The sequence below is a fragment of the Pleurodeles waltl genome, chromosome 8 (genome assembly GCF_031143425.1).
Source record: "Pleurodeles waltl isolate 20211129_DDA chromosome 8, aPleWal1.hap1.20221129, whole genome shotgun sequence".
NCBI classification, from domain to species: domain Eukaryota; kingdom Metazoa; phylum Chordata; class Amphibia; order Caudata; family Salamandridae; genus Pleurodeles; species Pleurodeles waltl.
The window spans coordinates 700701995-700724373 of record NC_090447.1 but is presented as its reverse complement, the minus strand read 5'-3'; the positions used below and the strand labels follow the sequence as shown (position 1 = coordinate 700724373).

The 22379-nt window shown below is 40.3% G+C and overlaps 1 protein-coding gene across 16 annotated transcripts in view; it reads left to right on the top strand.

Moving 5' to 3' along the window:
• ABI3BP (ABI family member 3 binding protein) overlaps nt 1-22379 on the top strand; it is a 2083720-nt gene that overhangs the window by 1515655 nt on the left and 545686 nt on the right. For 12 of the 16 annotated variants that reach the window (XM_069204834.1, XM_069204837.1, XM_069204832.1 and 9 more), the window contains 2 exons: nt 16319-16393; nt 16978-17052. The exons of 3 other annotated variants lie outside the window; for them this stretch is intronic. In XM_069204834.1, the coding sequence (XP_069060935.1) occupies nt 16319-16393; nt 16978-17052 (150 nt within the window). The remainder of the gene's footprint in view (nt 1-16318; nt 16394-16977; nt 17053-22379) is intronic. One more of the 16 variants, XM_069204845.1, reaches the window with a different exon arrangement.

The following is a 22379-nucleotide window of genomic DNA, read 5'->3' as shown; positions in this document are numbered from 1 at the left end:
TTATGTTTGTATGTAAAAAGTCTCATTTAAAGTCTGTCCCTGCCTTAAATTTATACTGTAAGTCATTCAGTGCCCAATTCACAAAGGCAAATTATCCATCATATCCAGATAGAGCAGTGAGTTTTTATGTGCAAAGTAGAAAATGCCCTATCAGTGTGCTGGAAAAGGTTGCTACGAGTTAGAATGGCATGAATAAAAGAACATTATGGGTAACATATGACAAGATAAATAATATTTTTCAGGCAAAAAAACAACATCAGCAATATAGAGACCCGTAGGCAAAATGTTAACAGCTAGTCCATTTGAAGCTTACATAGAGAAATGTAAAGCTATAATTAACCACATCATCATGAATTAGATTTGCAAGTATTTACCAAGTGGTTTTACAGGTAGCAAAGTACTCTACCCATGTATCTAAAGTTTGCTGTTTTTACTCCTTTTTTGGTACTGTCTCTAAATTATTTTGACTTTTGACCCTGCCGTTGTTCTCCCTTGACTTACAACTTTATTACCTTTCCTTCTGCTTTTCCTGTGGAGTTTTGCTCTCTCCATTTGTTGATTTTTAAGTTGCGTTGAAAGCATGACTCTTCTGAAGTTTAATTATTTTACAAGGGACAAAATTATTTTGATACTGAACTAGTTCATCATGTACATTTTCTGTTTCTATAAGGTTTTGAATGCCATTTCTCTTACTTTTAAATTATTTTCTTTACCCTGGTTTTTTATCGGTAATTTCAACTAGCAAGGTGATTTGGATAAAAGTGCTATATTAACATTATGTTGTCCTTGCTCCCAGGGAGAGATAATTTTGAAATGGACTGGGTGGAAATATTTTTAGCTGTCTTGATCATGATAGTTTCTGAAGCCTTTTGGGGTACATGATGAGTGGTTCGTTATAGAACTGCCTAGGCAGCTTGCTTAAGAAACAACTATGGTATTTCTTTTAAACCTCTTCTTACTTTCTAATAAAGCCATCATTGGATCCCATGATACTGCACTTTTACTCTCTTATTTGAGTGGATTGGATTATTTGGCTAGATTAAGAGTAACTAGAGACAGTAAAGTGGCCTTTTATCTCAATATATATTCATTCCTTTTGTTTATTTGCATTGTTTTCCTAAATTATGTAGTGGTGTTAGTCTGCTGTATATCATAATATGGAACTAAATATTGGAGAACATACTTACAAGGAACATCAACCAAAATTGAGCTGAAGAGAACCAGGGGTTGAAGGATAAGGGGTACATGAGATGTGAAGGAAATGGCAAAGGGAAATAGCTAATAGGTTGATTGACTAAGATGTGGCAGAGGTGAGTCTGCTAAAAGCAGATCATTTGGTAAAGGGGAAACAGTTCAGTTTTATGAGGGGGAGTGTGAGGGATGAAGAGAGCAGTCTGGTGCATCTTCATGCCAGGTGTCTCATGAATAAGCTTTGAGTATTTTTCTAAAGAGAGTATGTCAGCTGTTATTCTGAATTGTCTTGGGGGGGTTCTATATATTAAGCAAAATCAGATAATTATTGTCTCTGAGCTTTAAATTTTCTGAATTTCGTGGGCTCTAACGAGAGGGAGTTTTTACTGCGGGATTTTCTTGAGCTACTGGATATTTTCAGAAATTCATTGAGGTATCTGGCCTGCCTGTGTGTAGCACTTTGAAGGTGGTGCAACAAAGTTTGAGTTTGATTCACGACTATAATGGAAGACAATGAAGTTCATTCAGTATGGCGGTCATGTGATCAAATTGTCTTTGTCTGTGATCAGTCAAGTTCTGGAGTGAAGGATGACTTTAAGTGGAAGTAGGGTGCTAGCTAGGATGTTTGAGTGTAGGCAAAATCCTATGTATATTCCAGAAATAACTACTGCACAAGCCTCAGTCCGAAGCTGTTAGATTTTGTATTATTTTTATTTTGTGCAGATGAAAGCTTGTTATTTGGGTTAACTTGCTGATATGTGGTTCTAATGAAAGCTTGCTGCTAATGAGGAATCCAGGAGACTTTAGAATTGTAGAGTGTGAAGGCAAGTGTCTATAATTTGTTAGCCCCGTGAGTAGGGAAGAGTGGGCCTTATTGCTTGCTTTATGGGCTAGAAGTATTAACTCTGCTTCAAGGATTTAGTTTCAAAGAGTTTGAGGATGCTCAGTTGAAAACTAGGTCCACAGGGTCTTTTAGTGTTTTGGCATAGTTGCATAAGAAGATTATCAAGTACATTTGAGTACCATCTGCAAACTGATGTAACTTGATATTATAATGTTCCAGTGACAGGCTCAGAGGCTCAACATAGTGGTTAAAGAGAATTGGAGAATGTATTAATCTTTGAGATTCTCTCGAGGTAACCTTTCCAAGTGTGGAGGTGTGACTGTCTGGTTCAACCAGGTTTTAACAGTCTTTCTGAAATTATTTGAAGCAGTTGAGTACCACACTTATTAAGCACAGTCTGCGCTCAAGCTTCTTGAATAGTATTTCATGATGATTCTCCATCATTCTCATTATGTCATCTAGGGCTTTATCAGGTCCGGCTTTGGGGCAGTGCGACCAGTGCAGTCACAGTGGGCGCTTACCGGGGGGGGGGGATGGGGTTGAACCCTTGGGGGGCTGTGTTGAGCAATAACGTAAGATTTAACAGCATCTGATGCAGAGTTCCTTGTGCGTCCTGCTATTAGGCAGCAATAAAAATGTCAGGATAACTCTGTCTCTAGTTTTGTCTGGTGGCAGTCTTGACTTCCCATAAAGTAGCTCAGGGTTAATATGCTTGCTGCAAAGAACAGATCTGTATTTTGTGTAGATAGCTGTGTGGTTTAGTAAAGCCAGCCTTTACCAGCACTGTAAAACAAATTAAATGTATGTGAGAGAGGGGCTATGGAGCGATGAGGGGCACTTTTGCTGGGTGGTGATGAGGGAATCCGAGAAGGCGGTCATAGGGGGCACCAAAATGGATTGTCATATCGGGCACTAACCGTTCTAAAGCTGGTAAAGAGGGTAAATGTAGTATTGCTACATGTCCCGATAATTGCAAGATGGTTAAATGAAAGTTGTATGAAGTAAGTGTGATCTGGAATAAACTTTCCTGCATTTTAAATTCACTAAGAGCATTCCCACGGGCACTACCAAACGTCACTTAGGGTTTCTAATAAAAAGTGAAGCCAGGTACAACAAAAGACAAATAAGTTTCTGCTTTTCTGAAAAAACAAATCCATTTTCTCTAAAATATCTTTGTCCGAGCAATAACATTACAGCAATTCTCTATCTGAATGTGTTCACAATTACCAGGTTTTATAAAGCAAGCTACTGAGAGAGTGGAGAATCCTAATATTTATAATACACTTCACATCTGTGGCCCAAAAGAGGGGATCTTGGGAGTGGGTATAGGTGTAAGCTGCAATTTCTCAAGTTCAGTCAATTAGAAAATGAAACACTTTAATTTGGAGTCAACAATGAGAGCAGATTAGGTTGTAAATGATTTATTTTTCTCACAGGTTCTTAAACTTTTATTAATCAGTCAATAGTTACAGAATAGAATCAAGCATGTTCCAAAATCATTCTTTATTCTAGCTTTCTAAATCAGTAAAACATTTAGTTAAATAAAAGAGAAAACAAACTTTCTAGAAAAACAGTCCAATCAGAAAAGCTATCATTACCCATGAAGAATACTGTTAACGGAATATAATAGAGAAATAGTCTAGGCAGAGAGATGTCTGTATCAAAGAGATCAAACGTCTGAGTCTGACAGAGAGAGAAGGAATCTCATGAGTCCTAATTGTTCAAAAGCACAGATGGGCATCTTTACAAAGAACTGGCGCTGCACCAAAATTGGCAGCACCGCATTGCATTAGTTCTGAAACTTAGGGATACGTCATATTTACAAAATATGGCACATCCTTGTGTTTACCCCTACACCTGCGCTAAATTAGCTGCCAAGAGTCAACGCAGCCACCCTTGCGTCATGGCGCAAGGATGACTGCATTGCAGAGGATATTGTTTTTTTGCAGTAATAGACACCTTCCTGCACAAAAACAATCTTCAATGGCAGTTCGCTCCTCCTATGTGTGCTGCAGAATGCAGCGCACATAGAAAGAGCAAACAACGAGGAGAAATTAAAGCATTTCTCTTTGTTGCACAATGCCCTTACGGTGGCATTAGATTTTGGCATTTCCACAGATTTACGATTTCTTGTAAATCTGGGGCAGCGTCAAAATGCAATAGGTTTTGCTGTGGAATGCCCACAGCAACACCATTGCACATCTCTTCCACACAAAGTGCTGCATGTGAAGAGGCTATATTTGCAAGGTGGCGTTAAACCACAAAAAGTGGCTTAACACCACCTTGTAAATACTCCACAGTGCACAGCGCCACTGGAGCGTCACAAAAAGTGATGCTGCAGTGGCGCTAGGAGCTTGTAAATATGCCCCAGAGCATCTAGTTTGGCCCTACTTCAGTCCAGATAGAGAGTGAGCAAGACAATGGCAATTTACTATATCTGTTGTTTCTATATATCTTCTATATGTTATACTGAACATTCACAAACTAACAAATTGTATCACACAAATTATTAAACAGTCAATCATTTGTCGAGCTGTAAATAAGAGCGGAACATCTTCAGCTTGACATAGCAGTCCAAAGAGAATCACAATTTTTTGCTTTTGTTACTCTGGCAATATAGCATTACTTTCCCATACGCTTACCTCTCTGAAAAACCAGACACGTATGAATTTCTAATGTATTCCAATTTCATCATGTTCTCTCACATACATTTCCACACTATAGGATTATTCAGAAGAAGCAGACATTAGATTTGTTTAGCAAGAAGTGAAATTCCAAAGTAGGTCAGTTTGATAAGAAAGGAGTAAATAGTATAGCTTTTGTTGTTTTAGATGAAGTTAGAGTCATGCATAGGCCATGCAAAGATTACAATAGAAACATTTTTATTTAGTTGAAGCTTGCTGGAATTTTGCTTACATTAGCATGTCAATAGATTCAAGCAAATACAGCTAATTCAAAGTTTAGACAGGAAATGTGGCTTCTGTTTAGGCCTAGTTTTCACTCATGTGGGTGAATAATTAATTGAATCTGATTTTCTAATAAAAGGCATTTGCTAATTCCCCCCATTGATGGTTTGGAGCCATCACAACTCATTTACAAATTTATTTGCCATACTTCGTTTTTGTCTTTTTCTTCAATGTCTCATCTTTTCATTTTCAAATGTTCTCTTTCTTTCTATCTCTTATATTCCTCGCTCAAGTTATCGCTCAATTCAAAATCTCTCCATTCTCTTATTCATTTCTCTAGTTCTCCTCTTCATCAATATCATTTTTATCACTTTGTACATGGGTAAGGTAAATATGAAGCAAGCTACTACTATTAAGATAGGAACTAATATTGTTTTAGAGAATTCCTCTGACTGCCTTAAGACATCCAGCTACAGGGATGAATCCCTTTGTAAAGCTTTGAAGTATTTTAGTGGTTTTTGAATCTTCAAGATCAGGTTTTAGATCAGATATATTCTTTGCATACTCTACAAACGTTCTGCTCTCATCATGTATATGGGTGCAACAGTGTTCAATCTTTAACATCTTGCAGACTCCGACTTTCTCAGTTAACACGATAGCTAACACATATCTATTCTGAAAAACCATAGACCTAATCACTACAAGCTCAGTGCCTTCTACTAGTAAGGCTTCAGAAGTACCAGTTGCCAATGTATCAACTATTGTTGAAATCTTTCTGATCTTCTCCTCATTTAAAAGGACTCCTACAGCAGGTATGACTTCTTTAAATATGTCTCCCACTAACTGTGTCCCTTAATTCATACTGCATGTGTATCTTTTGTGTGTTGGTGCCATTGTTAATGTATCCAAGCTTTGTGTATGATATATATTTGGAAACAGGAAGCCTAAGTAACAAATATCCTCCCAAAATGCATGCAACCTAAAATATGCATTGTCTCCACATATAAAGAATACTCTACAATAGTAGGGTCATCGCCTTGTAAAATTTGCCAAGATTCTCCCCACAATTCAAGCACCTACTCGTAATTGCTGTTTCCCCCTGGCATGTCTTTCGTCCACTAAATCTTCTTTTAAACACATATATTTTCCCTTTATGTCTTTTGTCTAACTTAAGTTTAGGTACAGACATTTTCTTTCTAAATTAATCTTCTTCCTTTCACCATACATTCTTTTGAACATCCTCTCTTTGGTACGCACAATTTGCAAACAGTTCATTATTTTCTTCTAACATTTGAATAAAAGCATTTTCTTGTGAGCTCATTAAGGATGTTAAATTTTTCTCATGAGCATTAACAGTGTTTACAGGAAGAAACGGTCAAATGTAATTACATGCAGTCTTCATGTCCTTAGCCTGTGCATGTAAATTCATGTTTTTAATTAGTGGAAAGTTAGAAAGCACCATGTCAAGGTCTGAGTAATAATGTTCACAATGTTTATGCCTGTACTAAACTAAGAAAGATACTACAAAAAGTGCTAGTTGGTCTTGGTATGAACATGTGTCAAAGCAATGTGAGATCGAATTGTAGCTGTAAACCTTTTTGCTGCATGTGGAAACAGGGAAGTGTGAGGGGGACGCATTGAGGAGAAAGAGGGCAGGTCAAGTCCCAAAGTGCACTGCAAGGAAGCGGGGGACTGTTTTTGGTCAAATCACCGGCTCTTCTCCCACAGCACGGGACATGCCCGGGCGAAGGCCAAGCCCGTCTTCACCTACCATCCATTATAGGAGACTGGGCTGGGACCCCCCTTTGGTTCTTCACCATTATCTTGCGAATTTTGTATAAGCACAGTGTGCATAATTTTGTTTAATTGGTTTCTGCCCTAGTTTTTCTTGGGAGTGTTATTTTTGAGCACTTCTTTAACATTTGATCTGCTCCCACTTGAAGGCATCTAAGGGAATACACGACTTCAGCATGTTCAAATGTAAATTCACCGATATAAAGACCCTGCCTATAAGATATTTCAAGGCACTCATCTAGACTCTTTTTTAGCACGTGCTGTAAGAGCCATTATTAAAGAAATTGACCTTGCTTAGTGATGATTACCTGTGGATGTTGGAGAAGGGCCTTGTTTTCTATCCGCAATCCAACAAGAGTTGCACTCCATCCCGTGCTGGCAGATGTGGCTACTTTCTCTACCTCACTGTCTTCCCAGCGGGAATCCTCATGAGAGAATGAAGTGTATGAAACCTCTAATGGTACTCTTTGTGTTCCATCAGCTAAACAAAAATGCCAACCTGAGTGCGTTGCTAGAAGCAGATCTTCAGTCTGCACCTGTAGTGATCATATGTCGCTTGTGAACCCCAGGACCCCCGCAGTGGGCGGGAAGCCCCAGTTTTTAATTTAGACTGGTATGTAGTACCCTTATGGAGAGATTGCACAATTTAGTAACCACCATTTTTTTTTTTACCAAATTGTTTACGGGTGCCAATGCCCCTTCTTCTGCTGCATCGGTCCAACTAGTCCCCTTGGGTATTTCTGAGGATGGGGCAAGTCTTGTCAAACCAATATCACTAGTTTTTGCCAAACCGCAGCACATGCTGATGCTGTGATACCCCAGCCACTCCCTCCTGCTGGTGACATGGTGGTCTGCCCTACTAATGGGGTATTGTCTCACGTGGCTCAGCCGATCAATCAATCAGTCAGTTTTTGTAAAGCCCGGCCTGAGGGTCTCATGGCACAGGGGAGGGCCTCATTCAAAGAGCCATGTCTCGAGGGTCTTCCTGAAGATGGTGAGCGATGGGCTTTGTCTGAGGTGTCGGGGAAGGTTGGGTTGTTCCAACTCTTTGCTGCGATGTAGGTGAAGGATCGTCCTCTGGCTTTGGTTTTACGAATGCAATGGATGGTGGCCAAGGCCAGCTGGGCGGAGCGGAGGCATCTGGTGGGGTGTAGGAGAAGACGCAGTGATTCAGGTTGGCTTGTCCAACATTGTGTATGGCCTTGTACGTGTGGGTGAGTAGCTTTAAAGTGATTTGTTTCTCAACTGGGAGCCAGTGGAAGGTCCTCAGGTGTTGGGAGATATGTTCACGATGTTGAAGGTTCAGGATGAGTCCGGCGACGGTGTTCTGGATGACTTGTATTTTTTTTATATTTCTTGTCGAGGTGCCGGTGTAGGGAGCATTGCCGTAGTTGAGCTTGCTTTTAACAAAGGCGTGGGTGACTGTCCTTCGGCAGTCTGCTGGGATCCATCTGAAAATGTTCTGAAGTTTGCGGAGTATGTGCCAGCAGGAGGCGGTGACTGAGTTTACCTGACGGGTCACGGATAGAGAGGAGTCGAGGATGATGCCTAGGTTGCGGGCGTGCTCTGTCGGTGCAGGGGGTGCTGAGGGATGTGGGCCACTAGGAGTCATCCCATGCTGAGGTGGCATTTCTGGGGGAGATCAGGGGCATAGGGAGGAGGCGTGGGTTGTGTGGGGACCAGAGGCGCATTCTCAGCATGATAAGGGTTTACACCTTGCCACTGGAATGTTGTTCTTATGTCACAGGGGTCCCACACCACAAATGTGAAGGAATCTACTATTAACCTAAAAAATAAAGTATGTCAATGGCTGTGCAATAATTCAAATTTCATCATGAATGGATCTAGAGACATGCTGTTTATGAGAATGTTTGGGAGGGTTGGCCCAGGAAGCAAAATCCTTAAAGGGGACTGAGTTGTCATCAATTGTAAAACACCTAGCTTATCGAGATGTGTGATTTTTAGTGCTAATCCACACCACCCTATGGATGAAGGTATAAACATCTTGCCACTTCTTCTTCTACAGGCACTTAAAACCACGTCACACAGTAGGGCTCTCTTTGGGGATGTGAGGCTTAGATCCACCCTCTATTCCTATTTCCAATAAGTTTCTACCTTTGACGGGGCTTGACCACTTTGATTGACCCCCAGCCATTATAATCTCTTCTTCTATCGTTATTAGGCCTATGATGATTCCCATAATAGGTGAAGTTGAGATTTGTCCTAAAGAATCTACCACTAGGTTCCTCTGTTGGAATGTTGCAGGTATCAGGCCCAAGATATTTGATCGAGTCTGGAAGGAACCTGGGCCCAGGAGCAGTTCACCTTGGATGTTTAAAAATGTTTTGTTGTCCTGGCTACTCCCCGGAACTCCCCAGGTATACAATCCTGATGCGAGCTGGCTGCCTTGTTTTGCATCTCTAAATTGTTTAGGGTTACTTCAGTCCCTTTAGGGCATAGTGGAATATAAATCCTGTGGTTGGTCCTATCCAAGGACTTTCACTTTTGTGTAGTAATCTTTATAATCCAGTCTTTGAGGCAGGCTGAAAGATTGATATCTTGTTTAAAACACTGCCCATCCTTAAGGATAGATCTCTTTTTAAGTTTAACCTTTTCAGTGTGCTGCTTGGGGGGGTTATTTCAATGCCACATTGGGCCTCAGTAGCATTCCTCTGAGTCCCTTCCTGGCTGGTGACACCCCTTTCTGCTTTTTGACCTCAGATATCAGAGGAAAACAATTGTTTAATGGCCTCGGGCAAGCAGGACTGTGCAATGTTTTGGATATAGGGAGACTGTTCCAGCTTTGTAGGCTGGGGCAAAGGATCAATTATTGATTATGTGTTCATCTCTAGGACCCTTGAGCACTTTGTTAGTTCTGGTAAGGTCCATGAAACTTGTTACAGTGATCACAATCCCACTGAGGTTAGACTGCCCTTATCGGGTAAAGGCCATTCCGTTCCTTCATCAGGTTTAATGGACCTCTTTGTTGTCTCAAATTTGCCCTTGATAACAGAATCTCTGTTAGTCCCGGAGGCTCCCCCTCCCGATATTCTAGAGGCCTTTCACCTGCTAAATTTGTCTGCAAGAACTATTATGTCTGATACTTCTGGGCCCTGTAGAACTCCCAAAAGGGGCTGGTTTCATAAGGGCTATGGGGATGTCAATAAGTGGCTACGTGATGCCCTTAATGGCAGACCTAGAAACCAGCTGAACATTGCTCTGGCAAGAAAGAACAGTTTACAAGAATGCAATCAAGAACAGAAAGTTATCATTAAAGGAGGACATGTGGGAGTACCTAATAACCACCTGTAACACCAGGGACTCCAAGGTTTTTTAGGTAATTGTAAATGGGAAGCAAGCTTATTAGTTCAACCATTATCCCCCTACCCAGTGCATGGGGCACTTAAAAAAGATGTATTTTTACAAAGTTGGCATTTTCCCCCTTAGCCATTTAGGGCCAGATGTAGGAAACAATTTGCGACTCGCAAACGGGAAAAATTGCCGTTTGCGTGTCGCAAATCGGAGTTTCCTATGCAGAAATGCATTTTGCGAGTCGGGACCGACTCGCAAAATGCATTTCCAAATCGCAAATAGGAAGGGGTGTTCCCTTCCTATTTGCAATTCGCAGTCGCAAATGGAGTCGCAGTTACCATCCACTTGAAGTGGATGATAACCCACTCGCAAATTGGAAGGGGTCCCCATGGGACCCCTTCCCCTTTGTGAATGGACCACAAAATATTTTTTCAGGGCAGGTAGTGGTCCAAGGGACCACTACCTGCCCTGAAAAAATTCCGAAACTAAAGGTTTCGGATTTTTTTTAAAGTGCAGCTCGTTTTCCTTTAAGGAAAACGGGCTACACTTAAAAAAAAAAAACTGCTTTATTTAAAAGCAGTCACGAACATGGAGGTCTGCTGACTACAGCAGGCCTCCATGTTAGCGAGTGCCCATAGTCGCTATGGGGCCGCAATTTGCGACCCACCTCATTAATATTAATGAGGTGGGTCTTTGCGACCCCATAGCGACTCGCAGACGGTGTCTGAGACACCGTTCTGCATACCAAATTGCGAGTTGCAATTTGCGAGTCGGAAGGACTCGCGAATTGCAACTCGCAATTTGGTTTGTTGCTACATCTGGCCCTTAGTGCCTGCAGTATCTCTCTAGCTCACATACTGGGGGTAGTTGGCAGTTGGTCTTTCTGTATTCTGCATAGACAGCCACACACAATAGAGAGATTAGCAGTGCCTGGATGGGACATCACTGAAAGGACGGGATGGCACAGCCATACTTACACCTGAATACCTCGGACCTGCCTTCACACAAAGAAATGTATACCCCCTGTAGTTAGTCTGGAGCCAGGGCAGGGGAGGTTGGAAACCTGAACACTTCAAAAGGAATCCTTTAGAAGTTTTTCCCACTACAAAGAAGGCACCAGGTATAAATGTTGGACCATAGACACCAACTCTTCAGTACACTCCTGGGCCTGTGATAAGAAGAAGGAGAAGAAGAAGAAGAAGAAGAAGAAGAACTGCTATGCCGCTGTTCTGCTGTCTGCTGCCCTGCTTGCTGAGAAGGAATATTGGACCTACACCCTTCATCCCAGGATAGAGTGACTTCAAGGGACACTCAGCTGACCTCCTGTTCTGTGCTACATGGACATAACAAGCTGCAGAGGCTCCCTGCAACTGCCCAGGTGACCTGTGGCCTGGACCTAGAACAGAATGTATAACTGGACCTGCCTGAGCAATGTTGCCTCTGCTGGAGTGAGTTCCCGGCCCCTAAGTGGTGCCTCTCAGGTCCTGGGTCCTTGGTGTGGCTCACTTGAGTTCCCCTGAAAATTTTGGACTCTTTGCAAATGTGAACTTGTCTATGTGCACCTCGACCATGCTGCTTGCACCAACCGCCAGCACGAAGTACTGGGGAACCAAATTTTTGCACTACAGCATCACCTGCCACAGTGATCACCAACACAACGCTCCAGCAAGGACTCTCCATGACGCTGACAGTATCTTTGTGCTACACCAGTGCCCATCAACAATGCAAGGCCAGCTCTTTGCTCTACTTTGACAGACACCTGCAATGCTCTCCATACTCCTCGTGGCCACTTCCTTTGTGAATGTAGCTCTTGGCACTGGGCTGAGAAGGTAACTCTTTGAGTGGTACTAACATGGTCCCTGTATCCAATCTGTGCTCCATCTGGGTTAGCCTGAACTTGCAACTTTCTTCCGTTCTCGCGTGACCAGGTAGCACCAAGTGGTGCTTTGTGCTTTTTAGAACTATTTTCACTGACATCTTTAAACTTGCATATTACTGGTTTTACTGATTGGATTTTTGTTGTTTTGGCCTTTATTTACTTATTAAAATCTACTCTACCTTTCTAAATTGATGTGGGATTTTTCTTGTGTTGTGTTGTCACTTTATTACTGTTTGACTGCTCTATGCCACGCTACCAGAGGGTTGAGCATACTCAATGTGAGGTCCCTTGTGACTTCACCCTGACAATGATTGTGGTTGGTAGTTGAGTAGGGTTTCACCCCCTCAACCAGTAACCCAATTTCTGACACCAGCGCATAGAGTTCTTATGTAGTCTGCTCATCCGTTGGAAGAATTTTCCTTCCTCTTCATCAAATATGGCAATTAAAGTCATGTCTCTGGTCTCTTCTAAGGATTTCGTCTGTCACAACTTACCTATGATTACAGGTTCAGGGAGAGACTTTCTTTGGAACTGTTTGAGAGCGTGGGTGTATTCTGGTTTGCCATAACACCCTTTTTTAAATAAGGATGCATTTTCTCCGGTACATTGCGAATTGGATGTCTTGTGTATGGTTGTTTACTACCTTTGAAAGTATTATAGTTCATATAGTATTCACCTACTTATTAGTGTACCATTGTCACTGTATCTTTTCCCTTTGACAACATTGGTTTGGCACATATGACTTCCAAAGACCTACCTGCTTTCAGAATTCTATAAATAGGCTTAATGCTTCTAGTGTAAAACAGCATCCCATTGCAACTCCTTAGATTGTGAAAACTAAATTATCTCATAATGGAAAAACTCATTATTAGTGCAGTTTTGGCTAAAGTTTAAAATAAAGTCAGACGGTAACCCCTGCACTTGTATCTCTAAATCATCTACATGAATTCTAAGGTCAAGTCTTGAGGGCTGCTTGCTTACAATGATGGAATGACCATGCTCACTAAGATGTGTGTACTGGTTTCAAAAGGATGGTCCATTAATGGATTCATTGTGTCTATGCTGTCTTTGCGATGTGAATTGTGGTAGCTGCAGCTAGTTAAATAAACACATAAATATATTTGGATATGTGCTAAGGTAATGTGTCATATCCTGAAACTATGAGACATCCTGGTGAGTTATATAAGTGGATTGTTGGACAAATGTACCAGATCAGTCTCTAAAGATGCTTTTGTAGTGAGATCCATGTTCTTTAATTGACAGCCATCTTTTATTCAGGCCTTCATCAATCATAGCTTTCATTATCTTTTGAAGGTTGTTAGCTACATTAAGGGTAGTAGGCTGTATGGCCTTTTTGCTAAGTTGCCAGAATATGTCTTGGCTGTATTGTTTTGTATTGAGTATTACACATGCCTGACATTTGTCAACTGGTTTTATGATGATGTTTGAGGTATTGATGTGCTTCATGGTTTTGTAGGAGTATGCATGCTTTGTGTGTATTTTGTACCCAATTGGAAAGTACTTACTTCTAGAGGGACTGCCTTCTCGAAGATAGTGATATCAGTTAGTAGATTGTAGATTTGTAGGAGGACTAAAGGAAGATTTGTCTTTTAGACATATCTTATCTGTATTGGATGTTTCTGAGTTTTGTCCAAAGAAAATCATGATCTAATTTTGCAGAGGAATTTAAATATTTCCATTTTTAAATTGGCTATATTCATGAGTGCAGTTGGTAGAAATGAGAAGTCTTTTGAAATGCGTGTTTCTTGTGCCTTGATTAGTGCCTTGCTGAATATATTGTGTAGTGTCTTGTCTCCTGCAATGAGCATGTGTTTTCAAAAGTCCTCTTGGCCTCTCCTGTTTTGCCTATTAATGTCTGTATTCCCCATTTTCTATGGATTGTTCTTCCTCAACGCGGTGTGCTTAGCTCCTCTGACTTTTTTTTATCTCCTATAGGATTGTGTCCATATTTGTGGGTCATTAATGTCATGTTAACATCTGTTTTCTTTTCCCCTTGCTTCAGTTTCTGCCTCTGAGTCTCTTTTTTGGTTGCTTGATGGGCTCCCCTCTTTACCTTGGTGTTCTTGGATGACCTTCCAGATGGAATAATGGATCTGTTTCTGACTTTCTTTGGAGTTGCTTGAGAGTGTGGGTGTTTTCTAGTTTGTCATAAAACTCCTCTTTAAATAAGGGTACTTTTTCTTTGCTGAAAAGTTTCTGATGGCTTTCTGCAGTTCTTTAATATTCAGTGTTTGATTTCTGATAGTGAATTCTTCAATTTGTGGTCAGTTTAGTCAAGTAAGGACTTACAGTCAGTAGTTTGTTCAAGACCTATAATGTCTTCTATATGTATTATATATATTTTTCCAGTGCATTTAGCAGTGTCTAGTGAAAGAATTATTAAATGTTTGAAACATTTCATAGAGACATGGCTCAAATCTCTGGGCTATGAAGGATCATAAATGAATTTTCTTTGAACATTGCAAACTTCTAGTCCCCTGAGGATCTCTCTTGCTCCAAAATGTTGTGCACTCTTAATAGGTTGTGCTCTGTCCTATTCTGTAGCTACAATTGTTGGTGTCATTTTTGGTATGAGTATTCCTGCTATATTCACATTTGCTACATGCACTTTTGTATGTGATTTTACACAGGTTTCACTCTTGTCTTAAACACCCATTGCAAATCCCCCATACCTTTTATAAGTGGAAAGAAGCCACATGATGTTCTTGTGGACTTTCTCTATCTACTTATAACCTTGTATCTCTGTTAACAGAGAAGATAAAAAATTGCAGTGAGAGTAGGTCCAGGGTTTTTTCCAGTGGTCTGTCTAAAAGAAACAACTGAAAATAAAGTTGCATGTTTTTGTATTTTGGAACAAATCACCCAAAAATACTTATGTGTCACATTGTTACCCATAGCTTTATTCCCAGACTTCCTGATGTTATTTCTACTATGTCAGTAATTAAATTCACCATCCTACCATAAAGCATATTGGGGGCTATTCACAAAGAATACTTACAATTGTGAATAACTTACACGTGTAATCTACTTTTATACTTTTGAGTAACTTTACTACTTTTGGCTAGTCAAAAAATCCCAGAGTAGATTTAAACAAACGTCGAGACTTACATGCCTCTACCCTCTGAAACAGGAGTAGGAGCCAATTTTACAAGTGTATGTTACTACTGCCAAAAAGCAAAAATAGTAACTCCAGCACCACACATGGCCAATCATTTGTACTGCAACACACTCTCATTGGAAATTATGGACATAGGGATCTAGAATAGAACCCCAGAGGAAATATTGTTAAATTAAATTAAAAGTAATTTAGTCACATTGTAAGAAATATTAATGTTAAATTAATTTATAAATTAACAAAAGGTTACAAAAATCTTTTATAATTAAATATTTGTTTAGATTTTTTTAACAATGAACCATACTTTACTATTTAGGCTGGGGTAATTTAACTACAATTTTGGGCCCCTTTTGGATTGTAGCAACTTTAGAAGTACAGTTTGGGATTACACTTTCTCTTTTATGGGTGGGTGCAACCATAGCCTTTCCTAAAGACCTCACCCTAAGCTCCTCCCATTTAGTACTAACAATACTTATTTTTCTATCTACTCCCCCTTGCCCCTCCCATGTTTCCTACATAGCAGTAAACCTACATGTCTTAGGAACTTCCGATGACAAATATAGGAGTGTTGGAGGTGGTGATTTACCCTCTAATGCTAGTGAACAGCATGTTATGGTACGTTAGTAGGACTAATGTAGTGCTACTGAACATACTATAAAATGCAGTTTGTGAATGAGCCCCACTATGCCTATGAACAGTGGTTGTAAGTCAGCTTGGTTACAGAATTCAGAAGCATGTTCACTAGGTTGCGTTACATTATTCTCAGAGATATCTTACATCAGAAGGAAATTGGGGCCATCCACCGCCTACTTGGAGATCAGTGTCATATAATGTTTCATTCTCAACTATCTTTAGTGTCTTATAGACTACCAATATTGTTGCTGCTTGAGTGGTGCTGGGAGTTTGGAACTAGGCATCTAGGGCAGAAACAACCCATAGTGATCAATGTACTATTAGTGATGGATAGCTACTGCTCTCTCAAAGATGTCCAAAGGAAGGGGAAGTGGATGATGGGGCACTAAATGAATAGTTTGCTGGAGTCCATCCTTATTATTCTTGATGTATTACTGTGTGCGTTTATTGGTGTTGGCCTTTCCGGCACCCTATATGCAAAATACGTACCTTTTAAGGTTTTAATATAAACGTCTTAGGGAGCAAAAATGCATCTTGTTTATGGCTGTATTGTCAGAATGTGTGGTATCTCTAAATTGTTTTCACAAGACACATACTTACACCATGCTTTTCCTTTTCAACAGCAGTACATCAAATTGCTCAAGAATATCCCACTGACATACCAGATATATCCCCTAAGCAGCCCAACTCAACAATGGGTAAAGATACTTATCCAGAAAGTAGTTACCTCATTCTCATCACTAAAAATAACTAAAACCTATTGAATCATTGCGTGCTCCCACAAATATTCCTTTAATCACCCTAATTTATGTACCATTCTTCATTGCAGCATGCTCTTACCAACTACTACAGGAATATGTGTGTTTTCTTTATATCATGAATGCAGTTGTATGGAATTGAGTTGGCGTTTTCTGCACATTACTTCTTTTTCCATTTTCTATAAAGCTTCAAGAGATCTAATATGATTGATAGTAAATTATGTCTTTGTGAGTATGTCCTTCATTACAATAACTAATACATTATCTTTAGCCTTCTTGAAAGAAGAGATGTCTTCAAGAGAAAAATGCACTCATCATCTTATCATAGCATCTTTTCATTACACTTTTCCATCTGCCATCTCTACTACATTTGCTTCATCATTATCAATTCAAATGGATTAAAAATGTGTACTCTTGTGCTTCACCAGAACCATGTCTCATTATCTTTGCTCAGTTCCATATGGGAAATAAGCAAAAGTCATTGATGGTCTTTAGCCAGCGGTAACCAAATATGTTTTTTGCAGTTTCAAATGAACCAACTATTTTAACCTTCAAAGAGGACACATCTGCTGCTGCAGAAATTCAGGAATTAAAACCTGGTAATTGACATTTTTACAAAGTTCTCAATTTGCCAGATTAAAGCTTGACATGATGTGCAAAAAGATCATAGAACTGAAACAAATCCATTGTCTTTAGGTTGAAAAGATTTACTTCTCAGTGCTGAATCATTTACTCTGTCAACTGTTTTGTGTATATGTAAAAAATCTCATGTAAAGTCTGTCCCTGCCTCAACTTCATACTGTAGGTCATTCAGTGCCCAATTCACAAAGGTAAAAGGTCCATCATATCCAGATGGAGCAGTGAGTTTTAACGTGCAAAGTGGTGAATACCCTATCAGTGTGCTGGAAAAGGTTGATACAAGTTAGGACAGCATAAAGCTCATGCATAAAAGAACATTATAGGTTACATATGACAAGATAAATAATATGTTTTGGGATAAAACACGACATCAGCAATTTATAGACCAGTAGGCAATGTGTAGACTGCTAGTCTATTTGAGGCTTTCATTGAGAAATGGAAAGATATATTTAACCACGTCATCATGAATGAGATTTGCAATTATTTACCAAGTGTTTTAGCAGGTTGCAAAGTACTCTACCCATGTATCTATAGTTTGCTTTTTTAACTCCTTTCTTGGTACTGTCTCGAAGGTATGTTTTCTTTGGACACTGCAGTTGTTCTCCCCTGACTTCCAACTCTATTGCCTTTTCTTCTGTTTCTTTTACGGAGTTTTGCTCTCTCCATATGTCAAGTCAAACATAAGGAGAATGATTTAGACAACACTTGCGGTTTCTTGATGTCTTTTCGTAGAAAATGACCCAGTAATCATGGCCAAGTGAAGGACCATGAAAATACATCGGCACTCAATATCTTCTTAGTGAGCTAATTATGTTGATCCCTTATTTTGGAGGCTGAGCCCACATTCAACACAGTATGAATTTTATCTTTTTTATTTCAGTATTATGTTGTTGTCATCAGATATAGATAAGCATAGTGTTCATGCTCTGAGGTAGAGACCATTTTGAAACAGACTAGGTGGAAATATTTTTAGCTGTCTTGTTCTTGGTAGTTTCTGATGCCTTTTGGGGTGCATGACGAGTGGTTAGTTAGAGAACACGGTAGGCTGCTTGGTTAATAAACCACTTTCGTATTTCTCATAAACCTGTTCTTACTATCTAATAAAGCCATCATTTGATCCCATGCTACTGCAATTTTATTCTCTTATTTGAGTGAATTAGGAGTATTTGGCTTCCTTAGGAAAAACCAGAGACAATAAAATGGCCTTTTATCTCAATATGTATTCATTAATTTTGTTTATTTGCATTATTTTTCTAAAGTATCTAGTGATGTTAGAGTGCTGTACGTCAAAACATGGAACTAAGTATTGGAGAACATACTTACAGGGAACATCAACCAAAATCGAGCTGATGAGAACCAGAGGGTTGAAGGATAAGGATTAGACAAGATGGGAAGGAGGTGGAAAAGGGAAATAGCTAATAGGTTGATTGACTACGATGTGGAAGATGTGAGTCTGCTGAAACTAGATCATTTGGTGAAGGGGAAACAGTTAAGTATTATGAGGGGTAGTGCGAGGGAGGAAGAGAGCAGTCTAGTGCATCTCCAAGCCAGGTCTCTTGTGAATGAGACTTGCAACTTTTTCTAAAGAGAGAATGTCAGGTGTTGTTCTTAATTGGCTTGGGGGGGGAGTACTATATATTAAGCCAAATCAGATAAGGATTGTCTTTGAGCTTTAGATTATCTGAATTTCTTGGGGTCTAACAGGAGAGAGTTTTTTCTGCAGCATTTTCTTGAGCCACTGGATATGTTTAGAAATTCATTGAGGTAGCTGGGTCTGCCTGTGTACAGCACTTTGAAGGTGACGCAACATAGTTTGAGTTTGATTCATGTCTATATCGGAAGCCAATGAAGTTTATTCAGCATGAAGGTCATGTGATCAAATTATCTTTGCCTGTGTTCTGTCAAGCTCTGGAGTGCAGGACCACTTTAAGTCAAAGTATGATGATAGCTAAGAGGTATGATTCTAGGCAATATCCTATGTAGAATCTAGAAATAGCCACTCCACGAGCCTCAGTCTGAAGCTAGTTGATGGGAGTAGATGTTATAGTATTTTTAGTTTGTGCGATTAAAGCTTGCTATTTGGGTTAACTTGCTGTTGTGTGGTTCTAATGAAAGCTTGCTGTCAATGAGGAATCCAGGAGACTTAAGAATTGTGGATCATGAAGGCAAATTTCTATAATTCATTAGCCTGGTGATTAGGGATGGTTGAGCTTTATTGTTGGCTTTGTGGGCTAGACGTATCAACCCTGCTTTAAGTGTTCAGTTTCAAAGAGTTTATAGATGCCCAGTTGAAAATTAAGTCCACAGCATCCTTTAGGGATTTGGTATTGTTGTATAAGAAGATTATCAAGAACATTTGAGTACTGTCTGGAAACTGATGTAAATTGATATTGGAATTTTCTAGTAATAGGCTTTTTGAAATTATTTGAAGCAGTTGAGTACTACACCTTTTAAGCACAGTCTGTGCTAAGCTTATTTAACAGTATTACATGATAAATTGTGTCGGATGCCACCAACAATGCAAAGTAGAAGTACGAGGCAGGTCTCTCCATCATTCTCAGTATGTCATCAAGGGCTTTTATTAGGTCTGGCTTTAGGACAGTGCGACCAGTGCGGTCATGGTGGGCGCTGACTTAGAGGGGGTCGAGGGTGCTGACTCTGTAGGGCAATAGCTTAGGATTTCAAAGCACTTGATGCAGAGTTCCTTGTGCGTCCAGCTTTTAGGCAGCAATAAAAATGTCAAGATAACTGTGAATAATGCTTCTGCTAGAAAGAGAGATCAGAGTTTTGTCTAGTGGCAGTTTTGACTCTCCACAAAGTAGCTCAGAGGGTTAACATGCCTGCTGCAAAGAACAGATCTGTATTTTGTGTGGATAACTGGGTGGTTTAGAAAGGCCAGCCTTTACCAGCACTTAAAAACAAATTAAATGTATGTGAGAGAGGAACTATGGAGAGATGAGGGGCACTTTGCTGGGTTGTAGTGAGGAAATTCGAGGAGGAGGCCATGGGGGGCACCATAACAGAATGCCATATCAGGCACCACCAGTGCTAAAGCAGGGCATGGCTTTTATGGTTGCTGTTTCTGTGCTGTGCCCCACTTTAAATCCTCACAGACAAAGAACAGGGAGCTTGTTTTCTTCTATAAAACTGTTTCATTTTGCAGCAACACATTTTGCAATGGTTTTGCCTAACCAAGGCAAGTTCATGATTTTTCTCTAGTCCCCCAGTATTTCAGGATCAGTTTCCACTTTTTTAGAACTGGAGAGCTTTGCCTCATTGTGAGATTTTTAGGGAATGCTCTTTGCTAGAGTTAGACACTGATGAGTGAGAGCCAATATGGGGCTAGTAGATGAATACTGGCTTAGGAATTAAATAACTAAAATACTGGTTTGGATTCATTTATTTGATTAGTTTGCGGCAACTTAAAAGAGCTCTGGGTGTTGTTTGTTTTCTCATACTATTATGTTTCAAATGCATTAGAGGGAGGTAAATTTATTTTGATACTGTTAATTTGTAAGTGAAAAATCTTGTGATTAAATTACACTTACGCACAGAAATAGGTTGAAAACAAAATGCTGGGTTTCTGACTTATTCATGAACTTGAAGACTTTCCCAGTTTTTCAGAAAGTGAGTGAATTGGAATTGAATGTAACAGGCCTTCGTGTTTTGAATTTCGACTTTGGATTTTTTCTTGCTGATTCTGCTTTTGGATTTAGTTGTAGGTGAATTATTCTTTTTCTAGACTTTCTCTAGATCTTTAGTCCTAGCTCTGAGGCTGTGCAGTTCTTTATTAAACTAGGGTGTGATTGACATTTTTCTGTGTTCTATCCATCTTTCTAGGGCCACCAAGTAAAAAAAAATGCTTATTATTATCTAGGAATATTTCCTTGAGGAGTCATTGACATTTGTGTAAACGTCTAAGGTATTAGGGTGTGGGACAAGGAGGGAATTCAGTGATACCTTTGTGATGTTTCTGTATTTTCTTGCTGATAATCTGCCTCTGTGTTGGTGTTGAGACTTCAATTTAGACTTCAGTGGAATTGAGAAATGAATAGAAAAGGGGTTGAACTTGTCAACTTTGTCAGCTGTGATGTGAGAGATGTATTAAGTGGAGGAAAGACAGGTTCTGCCTTTCATGTGGGTTGGCTCAGATGAGAGTTCTGTTAGATTACATTTTTTTGCTATATCTAGTGTGTCCTGGAACAGTTTTGAAATGACAGTGGGGCAAACGATACAATGATCGAAGCCGGTATCATAGGTGATTGCCTAGATTAACCAGGTGTGAACAGTCTTTTCAAAATGATATGGACTAGTTGAGTTCAATATGTTTTAAGGACATGTTGGCCCTCATTATAACATTGACGGTATTGACCGCCCCGGCGACAGCCGCCACATACCGTCGTCGTGTCTACCGACGATCCATGCCATTATGACCATAGCCAGAATTCCACCAGAAGGCTGCCGGAATTCCGTTGACGGTCATTGCGGCAGACGGCGGTAAGGTGGCACTGCTGCACGCCAGCAAAACACTGCCTACTGTATCATGTTCCATGATATGGCCTGGCGGTGTATTGCTGGCGGACGCTGCTGCTGGCAGCAGCACCGCATCCCGTCTCCTGTCGGAGGACCCCCTTCAAGCAGGTAAGTCGGGTTCTCTGACAGGAGAGTGGGGTTGGAGGTGTTGTGTGTGGTGGTTTGTGTGACTGTGTGTGAATGCGTGCATGCATATGTAATGCGTGTGTGCATGAGTGGGTGTGTGTGTACGTGCATGTTGTATTGTGTGAGTGCATGTGTGCCTGGATGTAAGTTTGTGAGTTTGGATGTGAGAGTGTATGTATGTATGCATGTGTGGGTGAATGCGTGTATGCGTGTGTGTATGAGTGTGTATGTATGTGCTTGTATGTGTGTATCTGAAGGGGGGGTCGGGAGGGGGAGGGGCAGGGTGGGAGAGGACTCTGGGGAGGGGGAGGAGGGCAGGGGAGACTTAAGCCAAACCGCCAATGTCATATTTTGGGGAAGGTACCTTTCTCCAAAATTACGCCGTCTGCCAGGGTCTTAATGAGGGCCTTTGTGTTCAAACTCTTTTAACAGTTTTTCATGATCAACTGTGCCCAACGCAGCTGACAGGTCAAATTGAATCTGGAGGTAGAGATCTAAATTTTCCATCATTTTTATGATATCATCAAGGACATTTATTGTTGCTGTTTCTGTGCTGTTCTGTGTTGTGATTGCGAGCCCGTCCTGATGTCTGGGAATGACTATGCCAACATGACAACACCCCTTCTTA